The sequence below is a fragment of the Ictalurus furcatus genome, chromosome 1 (assembly GCF_023375685.1).
Source record: "Ictalurus furcatus strain D&B chromosome 1, Billie_1.0, whole genome shotgun sequence".
Classification (NCBI taxonomy): Eukaryota; Metazoa; Chordata; class Actinopteri; order Siluriformes; family Ictaluridae; genus Ictalurus; species Ictalurus furcatus.
The window spans coordinates 17,526,801-17,540,284 of NC_071255.1; the positions used below are offsets into that span (position 1 = coordinate 17,526,801).

General features: G+C 36.8%; 1 protein-coding gene across 3 annotated transcripts; it reads left to right on the forward strand.

Moving 5' to 3' along the window:
* Positions 1 to 1,279: 1,279 nt before the first annotated feature.
* On the forward strand, positions 1,280 to 10,997 carry them4 (thioesterase superfamily member 4). 3 transcript variants are annotated; one of them, XM_053630218.1, is made up of 6 exons: positions 1,280 to 1,632; positions 3,168 to 3,354; positions 5,344 to 5,506; positions 5,745 to 5,855; positions 6,292 to 6,416; positions 8,702 to 10,997. In XM_053630218.1, the coding sequence occupies exons 1-6, from the start codon at positions 1,492 to 1,494 to the stop codon at positions 8,749 to 8,751; spliced, it is 777 nt and encodes a 258-aa protein (XP_053486193.1). In that variant the 5' UTR covers positions 1,280 to 1,491; the 3' UTR covers positions 8,752 to 10,997. The 3 variants fall into 3 exon arrangements, with proteins under 3 accessions (XP_053486193.1, XP_053486194.1, XP_053486195.1); XM_053630219.1 differs by having other exon boundaries at positions 3,171 to 3,354; XM_053630220.1 differs by lacking the exon at positions 1,280 to 1,632 and adding an exon at positions 1,643 to 1,752 and having other exon boundaries at positions 3,171 to 3,354.
* Positions 10,998 to 13,484: the final 2,487 nt, after the last annotated feature.

Here is a 13,484-nt window from a genome sequence, read left to right on the forward strand (position 1 = left end):
GTCTGACTGTCTTTTTCTCAACTTTCTAGAAACAAGAATGACAAGTGAAATACATTTTCCAAATATTCACTGGTTTTAGTGTGTGACAACCGGTCAGGCAAGCAGAATGTGTGTTCACCATTACCTCTATTTTGTCCTTTTCTCTCTGCGCAAGTATGTTCCTAAAACGCTGTTTGCTTTGACCAGACATTTCAACAATATTTAGGTTCTTATAATACAAAAAAACGATAAGTGGACTTATTTTTCAGCAGAACATCCAGCCATCGCTGGCTTCAAATGGTAGTTATGGAAGCCATCAGTCCAGTTGTTAAGGAAACGTGTAATAGTTCCGGTCACGTGATTTCAATAGTACTTGCAGAGTAGTGATTCAGAGTCATCGTTTCAGCTCATATAATAAGAGCCGACTCATTTGGCTGTTTTTTTTTTTTTTTTTTTTTTAATCAAAACCAAAGTTGATGGTGTTCGCAAATCATTACACAGTATTATCTCTAAATTATTATCATTTTTATAATCACGCCGCAGTACACGCGGACCATCATACTGTCTCAGGCGAAGAAATAAAGAGTCGAACACACTTTCAACTTTCTGACCTGAATCGTTAACTGTGAAATACTACTCAAATATTAATAATTCACTAGAAGCACTTAGATCACGGTTGCACTGAACAAAAACAGACATATAAAATACTGAAGAATATATTACACCGCTAAACCTTAACGTAAAAACCGGATCAGAAAAGAGTCGGCTCACTTAAAAAAAACACCTCAACGAGTCGACTCATTCACAAACGACTCTTCACTAATAGAACAAAAGCGCCTCATCACACACGGATGTCTTTTAAATAAGAAACGCTTAACCCTGATCTTTGTTTATGTTCGTGTTAGTATTCTCACTGTATTTACTGCATGACTTAGAAATGTAAAAAATAAATAAATAAATAAAATACATGCATCTGCATGTTTCCCTCCAACACATCCGATTGTCAGGTCCAACCTAACCTACACTTAAACACTAGACACTTTCCCTAATTTCACTCTGAACTCAACACACCGAAATTCATTACGCAGGATTATAACTTGTGTTTTCTGACCGTAATTACATAATATTAGTATAAATGTGAGGTCATTGCATGGAACTGGTTTAGTTTGAAAATTGATGATACCCGCAGCATTGTCCCCTAGATGGAAGTAGTGGAGGGTTTGGTTTCTGAATTGGAGCTCTCCCCCTCATCTCCAGGAAGTAGGAGTATCATCTGACACCGGTGTCATTAGCGGCATTGAAAGTCACCGGCACAGGGTTATTTTCTAGGTTCTGCTGGCGGCCAGTTCTTCAGAAAATATTATTACCGGCTCCTTATAAACTATGACAGTGTGCATAATCTATCAGCCGACTCATTCATGTTAGTTAGTAGCTCACGAGCTAGACCAGTTACGTCATGTTTTGAATAAGCAGATAGCATGTTCAGAGTATTAACACTGATATCAGTTCATTATGATACTACGCTGTTTACACGCCGTGAGGAGGTTTATTCCTCATTATCCTACACTGTGTCAGGATGCTGTCTCTAAGCGGTCTCTAGTTAAAATCCCGGAGCTTTGGTACTCAGCAAGCGTAAACGCGCGAGGCCTGTCGGTAAGTTCAGTCTCCTGTACACGTACAGTCACATCCGTTTAAATGCTGAAGAGCTTTTACTGGTCACGTGACATCTCAATTAGAAGCAATTTAACGTGGCAGCTTCTCATATGGGCGCAGGTAAGCTTGAATTAAGAGGGGACTGATCAGTATATGTGTGTAGTATGAACTTACTGATGTGTATGTGTGTATGTGTGTGTAGTATGGACGTAATGATGAGCATGTTTGTGTAGTATGGATGTACTAATGAGTATGTGTGTGTAGTATGGACGTACTCATGAGCATGTTTGTGTAGTTTGGATATACTCATGAGTATGTGTGTGTAGTATGGACGTACTGATGAGTATTATGTGTGTAGTATGGACGTACTGATGAGTATGTGTGTGTAGTATGGACGTACTCATGAGCATGTTTGTGTAGTATGGATGTACTAATGAGTATGTGTGTGTAGTATGGACGTACTCATGAGCATGTTTGTGTAGTTTGGATGTACTCATGAGTATGTGTGTGTAGTATGGACGTACTGATGAGTATTTATGGACGTAACCGATGAGCATGTGTGTGTAGTATGGACGTACTGATGAGCATGTGTGTGTAGTATGGACGTACTGATGAATATGGGTGTGTAGTATGGACGTACTGATGAATATGGGTGTGTAGTATGGACGTACTGATGAGTATGGGTGTGTAGTATGGACGTACTGATGAGTATGGGTGTGTAGTATGGACGTACTGATGAGTATGGGTGTGTAGTATGGACGTACTGATGAGTATTATGTGTGTAGTATGGACGTACTGATGAATATGGGTGTGTAGTATGGATGTACTCATGAGCATGTTTGTGTAGTATGGACGTACTAATGAGTATGTGTGTGCTGTATGGACGTACTAATGAGTATGTGTGTGTAGTATGGACGTACTGATCAGTATGGGTGTGTAGTATGGACGTACTGATCAGTATGGGTGTGTAGTATGGACGTACTGATCAGTATGGGTGTGTAGTATGGACGTACTGATCAGTATGGGTGTGTAGTATAGACGTACCAAGGAGTAAGGGTGGGTAGTATGCCATTTTTGATTCTGACAGCTCTTCCACGGCAGTCCTGTTGCCTCATGGGATAGCACAGTGTGCATTGCTTCCATACTGCAGAATCTCTGCGGAAGCAGTAGGGTCATCCAGGGATTTCTCCCCTACTGTTTTATGAATACTGAAAATTCGGACACACTTCTTCTTTGGCGTACTGCTTTTCACTTACTGTATAGTAGGGTTTTAGGGATATACAGACGCAACCACAGAGCCATTTCTTCGAAAGACAACAGTATAATATTAGTGCTGAGGAGTGAGCAGAATGCACTAATCTTCTATGACATGTTTAAACACATGATTAATGATTATTTATGTTGTGTGTGTATATATAGTTTTTTTTATTTCTTTCTTTTATACTGGCAGTATAAAAAAGTTCAGTGACAGTGGCAAATCAACTACAGCTACATATATCAGAACGTTGTCTGACTTCTGTCATCTGTTTACCCAGAAGATGTCGCTATGGCCCTTCAGTGTGAGCCCACGGGACTTCAGCCAGCCCAATGCATCCTGGAATGCAGAGATGCAGGACGTTTATGATCGTTATAATGCACTGTGTGAGGTTAATGCTGAAGAAACCGAGAAGAGGCCTTGGCGCAAGCTTCCCAGTTACAACCGCTCTCTCAAATATGCTACAGGTGTGTGACTGGGGATTAGTTTCCCCCTATTTTCTCCACCTAGAGTAGAGCTTAAAGGCTTACTCAACGCTGTGGTTATTCTGCTTCCTGTTTTATTGTAGAAAAAAATTACAAGCACTTCCAAGGCACACTACGTCTCTTAAGGAATATATGTCTGATTGTTAAAAATTCAGACCCAAGCAGTCAAACTATAAGAAAAAAATATTGAAATCACCTGGATATGTTTTCCCGAGCCAAGCCAGACTTTCTTGCTGCTGTAGCTGGTTGTTTTCTAGCTAGCCTGTCCCTCATTGGTGATTTTCTTAATAAGGAAAATTATTAAGACGCATTCTGTTACACAAATGTCATTTAACAATGTACAATATGCCTTTTTCCTTAAATACTTTAAGAAAGTATGCTTTTATGTTGTCCTTGTGCAAAAGTAGCTTTCAAAAGCAAATAATTACTTTGCAGTTTCCCAATTTAAACTTTAAAAGTGGTAAGTTAGTTAGAAGGGTTCACTATTATAGTATGTTGTATTTCACGTGCAGGGGAGGGTTACTTTAAAAATGTATTCACAATATGAAAGTAATGTAACCTGATTTGGATAACTTCAGGGTCACATATTGTAAATAAAGTCAAGAGAAAAGCAATATGATCTAAAGTTCTTTTATTCAGAGCTTATTTTAGAGCTTAAAGACATGTTCAATGTTTGGATTTGTTTTTAATAAAAATAAATAAAAGATCTAAAGGATCACTGTCCCTGATGTGGGTAACATTACATCACAAAAGTTAGGGTGACCATATTCTGGTTTCCAAAATGAGGACACCATTTTTGGCGGGGGAGTGTGTGTGTCTTAACAGCATTCAAAACAGTGTTACTATGAATGCAGACTTTAATACACTGAAAAAGACACACTATTAGCATCACACACACACACACACACACACACATATATATATATATATATATATATATATATATATATATATATATATATATATATATATATATATATATATATATATATATATATAATATATTATGTTATATTATATTATATTATATTTTATATATAATATATATATATATATATAGATAGATAGATATAATATTATATTATATATATATATATATATATATATATATAGATATAGATATATATATATATATATAATATATAAAATTGGTTTCACTCTGCCCACGTTTATTCCATGGAATAAAATAAAATCGGATGCCATGAGTGTGTCTTCTGCCATCATTTAGACATTTGAATGGCCATGTAATATGAAGCAAGGTGATAACATGAAATTAAAAATGACCTTATATGGCCATGAGCATTGTTTTGACTCAGGATAGCTGGCATTTTCTGATGTTGTCAAGCAACTGTTTGACGCCGTACACAACAGCGCTTCACCTTCATGTGCTCGCTGAGAGTAGGCTAATGGTTGAGAGGCAGGAATTTAACCAATAGTTTCTGCAAGCCTTTTATAATCGACCAGTTGGTGTACAAGACGGCGGGAATTACAGAGAGCGGTTAAAGCAATGCAAATATGTGCACACTTGATGCAATATTAGACCATAAGCACATCATAATGAAACTAAAGCCGAATCCCGGACATTTTCTCAAATTTAGACGCTTTTTTAACGTCCAAAACAGAGGACATGTCCGGGAAAAAGAGGACATATGGTCACGTTAACAAAAGTATTTCAGAGAACAATTTGTGTTCCATTGTTCAACACACCATTGTTTCATTTGCATGAAACTTGGGGATAAAATTGTCGTCATCTCATTAAAACGCCTTTTAACACTTGGCCTTATAGTCTTATATTTAAGTGTGTCTGTGTTTTTGCTCTGTGGTCCTCTACTAGCATTACAGACAAGTATTCCATGATATACAATTTGTTATTACATAATTCTGTTATCTCAGCCTTTCAAATTGCTGTGCAATGCCTTAAAATGCATAATTTGAAGAAAAAAGTAAAAATTTTTTTGTTGCATCTGGTAGGAGGAGTATACTTGAGTAAAATAATCCAGTCTAAAGCTAGACTCTTCACAAGGAACATAAAAGAGCATGGGGCAGCGTTCGAGTATGTGGTTTTTATGAACAAGCAGGAGAAGAGATGTGTGTGTGTGTTCCAGGCTGGGCATCTACTGGAGGGACCTCCTGGGTGAGCAAGCACTATCTTACTTATCATACATTCAAAAGTGTGATTTAGCAAAGACAACGTTAACCGAGTCTTTTTTTTTCTTTCTTTCTTTTTTTTAAACCAGTGAGTGATGTCTGAACCTATAATAATCTAAATAGGACACTGAATGGAAAAATAGCATGTACTCCTGTTAGTGAAAGAAGGGGGAAATCCCCTAACAACAAAGGAAGTGGTGTAAAAATGATTTCCTGTGCCGCAGACATGTGCATGGTGGAGCAATCGCTACCATGATCGATACGGTGACAGGTACTCTCGCTGGTTACCTGGTTGGGCCTGTTATGACTGCCAACCTCAATATCAACTATCGCAGGTACCCAGACTCTCCTACCTCAAAGGTTCAGAAGTGCAAAATCACCACCATACCCACCTTGTTTCATTGTGTTTAGTAGGTATTTTACAGTCTTACAGGAGTTTTTACAGACATTATTTTGTTTTGTTTTGAATGAATATGCTGGAATTGTGGAATCATGCAATTCCTGCATGAGTGTTTAGTCTCATACTTGCAAACTCTAGGTTTCACATTCACAATTATTATTGTTCTTAATAATAATGATGATGATTATTATTATTACTACTACTATAATAATTATTCATTACATGTAATCCTTTGTGCTACCAACTAAGTCAAAAGTCCATTTAGAGTTAGATATTATTTTTTTGTACTATTATGAGAGAGATCATTCCAGAACAATACCAAACAATCTTACTAACCAACATCCTCTTTCTTGTCTTTTGTCCATACACAGTCCGGTACCACTGGGTAGTGTAGTTGTGCTTCACGGTGCTCTGGATCGGATTGAGGGCAAAAAAATCTTTGTAACCTGTAGAATGACCAGCACTGATGAATCCAAATTACACACAGAGGCTACAGGTAGACCACCACAAACACTCATTAAACACATTAAAACACATGACCATTTACAGGGTAATTTTACATGTTTAAATATGTTGTTATACATTATGTGCATGTACAACAGTACTATTGACTACTGCAATCTTGAAATGATAAATAATGTGCTACTGAACTGAGAGAACTCACTTGGCTTGACAGAATACTACACTCACTGAACACTTTATTAGGAACACTATGCTAATACTGGGTAGGACCTACCTTTGCTCTCAAAACAGCCTCAATTCTTGGTCACATTTCTTTGAGATTCTGGACCATGTTGACATAATTGCATCATGCAATTCCTGCAGATTTTTCAGGTGCACTTAAATGCTGCAAATCTCCCATTCTACCACATCCCAAATGTGTTCCATTGGATTCAGATCCAGTAACTTGGAAGGCCACTGCAGAACACTGAACTCATTGTCATGTTCATGAAACCAGTTTGAGACGACTTTTGCTTTGTGACATGGTGCGTTTCCAGCATGATAATAACCATTAGAAGATGAGTAAATTGTGGCCATGAAGGGATTTACATAGTCAGCAACAACACTCAAATAGGCTGTGGCATTCAAGTCATGATTGATTGGTGTTCACGTGTCCAAAGTGTGCCAAGAAAACATTCCCACACCTTTACACCACCTCCACCAGCCTGGACTGCTGACCCAATGCAGGTTGGGTCCATGGATTTATGCTGTTAGTGCTAAATTTTCACCCTACCATTTGTGTACCTCAGTAGAACCCGAGATTCATCAGACCAGGCTACTTTTTTTTTGGGGGGGGGCAGTCTTCAACTGCCAAGTTGTGATGATCCTGTTCCCACTGCAGACTCAGCTTTCTGTTCTTGGCTGACAGAACCCAACATGGTCTTCTGCTGTTGTAGCCCATCTGCCTCAGTGTTCGATGTGTTGTGCATTCTGAGATGCTTTTCTGCTCACCACAACTGCACAAAGTGGTTTTCTGAGTTACTGTAGCCTTTCTGTCAGCTCAAAACAGTCTGGTCAATCTCCTTTGACCTCTCTCATGAACAAAGCATATTCATTCACAGAACTGTCGCTCACTGGATGTTTTTTCTTTACTGCACCATTCTGAGTAAACTTTAGAGACTGTTGTGTGTGAAAATCTCAGGAGTTCAGCAGTTATAGAAATATTCAGACCAGCCCGTCTAGCACCAGCAATCATGCCACAGTCAAAATCACTGAGATCACATTTTCCCCATTCTGATGGTTGATGTGAACATTACCCGAGGCTGATCATATCTGAATGGTTTTATGCACTGTACTGCTGACACACGATTATCTGATTAGATAATTGCATGAATGAGTAGGTGTACAGGAGTTTGTAATAAAGTGCTCCATGAGTGTATTCACATGTTCAGTAGTGAGTGACATGTGCATGTAAATGCATGTGTGTTTCCTCATGAGATGCACACATGCTTAGCAAGTGATATACTTTCTAGAGTACAGGGCTTCAATATATTGATTTTGTGATTTCTATAATATATTCACTCAGTAACGGTGAAAAAGAACATAAATATCCCTGTAGGGCACAGACTGCGATAGGCATTTGATTTCACATCAAGTGTTCTATGTGCCAAAATTACAAATTGTACATTGTGCATTGTACAAACACACAATAAACTGACATTGCCCACTTTATGTACAGTATGTATAGCTCTCTCTCTCTCTCGCTCTCTCTCTCTCTTTCTCTCTCTCTCTCTCTCTCTCTCTCTCTCTCTCTCTCTCTCTCTCAGCAGATAAAATGGAATAAATAGATTTTGTAATTGAGCCAAACTGGGTTAAGGTCACAACAAGGTCAAATGTCTGAAATAATTTTTCAATATAGCTCCCTTCCTGTTTGAAGTATATTTTAAGGGTAGTTCTAGCATACAAGTTAGTAACAAGTAAGACTAGACTTGTTGGAGGTGGAGGTATCCTCGGTGTTGAGTTCTACTTTTTGGCACTAGTGTTATATTCTGCAGCATGTTTTATCCTGTAATGTAGTAATGGAGTCTGTCTTTACTTAGCCAACTTCACGGCACACAATTTGAAGCTAGACAACGTATAGAAAACAGCTATAGGTGCCAAGAAATATGTCTGCTGAAAAGGCCGGTCAGCCAGAGTGCAAGAACAATCTATTGTGCATAGCAGTCTTAATCACTGAATCACATAGGGTGCACATTACTTTAATGAATTCATAGATGCTTGATGTTCAATTCAATGTTAAAAAATTATAAAATCACTGTCTGTCTCTGTCTCTCTTTACAGCACTATTCATAACAGTTGGTCCACAATGGACCTCATTTGAAGTGCCATGAGAAATGTTACCTCCTCTACCTCTCTATGTATTCTAGCTGTATTCTAACATCTAACTGTTCAAGATAAGTATTCACATTTAAGGTATTATTTTGTTAGGCCTTTGAATGGGTTTGTGAATATACCCAGGGTTGGGAGGGTTACTTGTAAAAATGTATTCCGTTACAGTTACAGATTACTTCATAAAAATGTCATCTTTAATGTAATCCCAGTATCACAATATGAATAATGTAATCTGATTATTTTTGGATTACTTCAGGGTCACATATTGTAAATAAAGTCAAGAGAAAAGCAATATGATCTAAAATACTTTTATTTAGAGCTTATTTTAGAGCTTATTTAAAAACATGTTTGGCTTTGTTTTTATAAAAATAAATAAATAAATAAATAAAAGATCACTGTCCCTGTTGTGGGTAGCATTACATCACATATTCTGGTTTTCCAAAAAGAGGACACCTTTTTTATTTATTTCATTTATTAGCATCATATATATAGACATTCTTATATATAGCATCATATATATAGACATAGCCAGCTTACATCAATTATAATTGACCAATTGATGTAAGAGAAGGCGCGAATTGCAGAGAGGGGTTATAGACATTCTTCTGAATGCCAGCTTACATCAATTATAATCGACCAATTGATGTAAGAGAAGGCGCGAATTGCAGAGAGGGGTTAAAGCAATGCAAATATGTGCACACGTTACAGTATTAGACTATAAGCACATCATAATGAAACTATAGCTGAATCCCGGACATTTTCTCAAATTTATATGCTTTTTTAAGGTCCAAAAAAGAGGACGTATGATCACCCTAACAAAAGCATTTCAGAGAACAATTTGTGTTAATTTCTCCAAAATTCACTTTGCACAAAATTTATTTGCTCATGCCCAGGAAGTTGCTCACGTGAGTCATGACTAGCAGGAGAGAACCAGAGCTATAATCAAGCAGCTGTCTATATTATTTTATGTCAAAAGATTAATTTCTTTGGTTTTAAATGAAAAGAAAATATCATGATAGTATTCCCATTTTTGACAAAATGTACCTGTAATCTGATTACTTTGTTTTTTGATGTAACTGTAACCTGATTACCTGTAACCAGTTACATGATTACGTAACAACATTACATGTATTCCAATACTCCCCAAGCCTGAAGATACCATATGTATTAGAAATAATAATGTTCTTGATGGATTATAAAATCACCACTAATAGCCACTTGTTAAAATAACTTGCAGCTAGTAATGTATTGATGGGTAGATGCAATGATTTAAATATATTAAAAATATACTATTGTATCTATAGATACACATTGGATTTTTTGAATTCCTTTATTTTCAATAAAGAATTTCTTAGGTGTATGTTTATATTAATCTATTCAAATATTCATGGAGCAAAACATGCTATATGTTTATCTGATCTTTATAATGTGTGGTCTTAAATGTGTGGTAAAGCCTTGTATAGGCTGTTCTTTGAAAAGCACTTGGCCAAACATTCAGCCAGCTTTGGGAATGTATGTTGGTTTTGTCCATAAGAGTGAGAAAAACAAAACCAAGGTCCAAAACACAGTAAAAGAAACTGGATCTGTCTTTTGGGTGTTAGTGAGAGCAAATAATACTACACTATTAGAAAAAAAATGTTGTTGGGCTCTACAAAGTACCTGTAAGGTTTTCCTTATTGGGACAACCAAAGTGGGTTCTAGATTGGTCTTTGTAACAACTGAAGTGCTTGTTTGCTAGACAACTTGAATAAAAGTAAAGTTTATCTGTGAGATGTTTCTACCTGTGGTTCAGAAATCTGAAATCTGATAACTAAATATCACACACAAAAATGTGTTTGATGATGTATTTCTTACTCTGCAATTAGTTTTTAACTTGTACATCTCATATACCTTGTTGTTCCCCCTCCCCCTTCTTTTATTATTCCAGTAAAAAGATCTGAATAATATAAAGCATTACGGTAATGAGTGACGTGCTGTCCACATCTGAAGAAGATACATTCATATCGTGAGAGAAACTGTGGTCTTAGCACATGAATGACAGTAGTCATTTAATACGACCCATTCAGTTTATATTCTCATGTGGTGATGCCACATTAGTCTGTTCCCACTGGGCATATACCTATATGTAGTGCTGTGAAAAAGTGTTTCCTGAAATAGTATCCCGATTTCTTCTGATTTTGTGTTTATCTCATAACATATTGTTTCAGAAATTAAAACAAAATCTAAGATACATCCAAGGCAATCTGAGTAAACACAAAATACAGTTTTTAAATGATAATGTTATTTATTGAAACAAAAGTTATCTAATACCAACTGGGCCTGTGTGAATATGTATTTGCCCCCGTAGTTACTAATTCCCCAAATCTATGGAACTGCATTCATAATGGGGTTCAGCTGGAGTAGACACAACCAGGATTGATTACTGCAAATCCTGTTAAATCAAATTAACACTTAAACAGAACTTTTCAACAACATGAAGGTGGTTAAAAGCTCTTACCCTGTAACACATTATGCCAAAATTAATAGAAATTCCAGAAATGATAAGGAAGAAGGTGATTGAAATACATCATTCTGGGAAGGGTTACAAAGCTATTTCAAAGGCTCTGGGACTCCAAAGGACCACAGTGAAAAAATATATCTCCAAATGGAAAAACTCACAGTAGTGAACCTTCCCAGAAGAGGCCGACCTTCCAAAATTCCTCCAAGAGCACAGCAACTACTCATCCAGGAAGTCACAATAGAGCCAAGGACAACATCAAAGGAACTACAGGCCTCTCTTGCATCAATAAAGGTCACTGTTCGTGACTCCACTATCAGAAAGTCACTGGGCAAAAATGGCTTTCATGGAAGAGTAGTGAGGGGTAAACCACTGCTAACCCAGAAGAACATTAAGATAATATTTTTTATACCCAATCATATTACTCACCGGTTGCAAATTAACCTCCAGCTGTTTCTTTTTAGTAATACTTATTTTTCCAGCCTGTTGCCCCTGTCCCAACTTTTTTGAGGTGTTGTGGCCATCAAATTCAAAATTCTTATTTTTTCCTTAAAATGGTACATTTACTCAGTTTAAACATTTGATATGTTTTCTATGTTCTATTGTGAATAACATATTATGAGATTTGCAAATCATTGCATTCTGTTTATATTTACATTTTTCACAGCGTCCCATCTTTTTTTTTTTTGGAATTGGGTTTATAAGTTTGGTTGCATTTACTGCTGCTAAAGGTGGCATAACCAGATTTTAGGTTTAAGGGGGCAATTAGTTTTTCCACATTGGTGATAGGATAACTTTTTGTTTGCTTTAATAAAAAAAATAAGTAAAAGCTATTGTGTCTTTACTCAGCTTGCCTTTATTTTATGTTGTATTTAGTTTTTAAGACCTAAAACTGTTTAGTATGAGATGTACACAATCACAGCACCGTAGTATCTCTTGCATCAGGTTTGATAAGTAACTGTCTAAGGAATTTCATTGTCTATGAAATACACAAGGTCAGGCATTCCCTTACATTATATAGTATATGAACCGCAAAATTCCATAAAAGAAGAGCATTATCCAGGAAGTCCAAGACTGCGTAATCTGCTCAATTCAGAATTTTCTCATCACATCAAGCCTGTTTTGTACAGTTTTCAGATTTCAGTCCCCCTCTGGTTTATGTGTGTGCGTGTGAGTGTAAGTGTGTGGTTGAGAATGTCCCCATGCTCTCCACTGGGCCCCTCGTCTCTTTCTCTATGTAGGACACACACAGTGAGCAATTTTTCTTTCTCACTCTCTCTCTCTCTCTACACGTGTGTGTGTGTTTGTATTTTGGGAGAGAATAAGGTGGGCTCTGGTCAGGTTGGCTCTCCATCAGGGCTTCTGTGGGTACACTGAAACGAAGATCCACCGTGCCATTTTTTCCATTTGTGGTATTAACGATAAAACCTACACACATATAAACACACACTCCCTGTCATGTAACATTTCCTTTTTCTCCTTCCTACCCACAGTATATTTTATATTTTATATAGATTTTAATATTTTATATTCAAGTAAATGACTACATACATATCTCTATCTTATTAATGTTGTTGCTTTCTTAGAATAAATCGGTTAGCCTAAAAGAAAAACATGCAACTCTGCAGATAAAATCTGTGTGTTTGTGGGGGTGGAGGGAGCAGGGGGGATTCATGTTAGATGAATCTCTTTTAGGAATTAACTTAATTAGTGAAAAAATATATCTTCTGCCAGAATGATGATTTTACATCCTATTAAAATATTGTATTATTTACAATATTAAGATGTTCCATTGTAACAATTTGGAGACGGAGACGGATGCAATTGCAGATAATAAGTTTAATAAAGACCAAGACAAAAACACAAAAGACACTAAAACCTTATGGCAAAGACTAAACATGAACCAAAGACAAATGTAAGACAAGGAGTGCAGTGCAAACTGTGGCTATACACACGAGTGCTCATTAACAAGAACGTGATTCAGGTGCACGTGGTCATGTGACTGCAATGTAGTACGGTGCATTGACTGCTGGAAACTGTAGTCCAGCGTTTCTTCTCTGATACATAACATCCATGCTCTAACTAAATGTCACATATAGAATGTTTCATGATGATAAATTAAGCCCTGATTTAGCCCTTAATGGCTTATGGCTTCACCCCCTTGAACTTTTCCATATTCTGTAGTGTTACAAGCTGGAACTTAATTAAATAGACTTAATTTGGATTATATTTCAT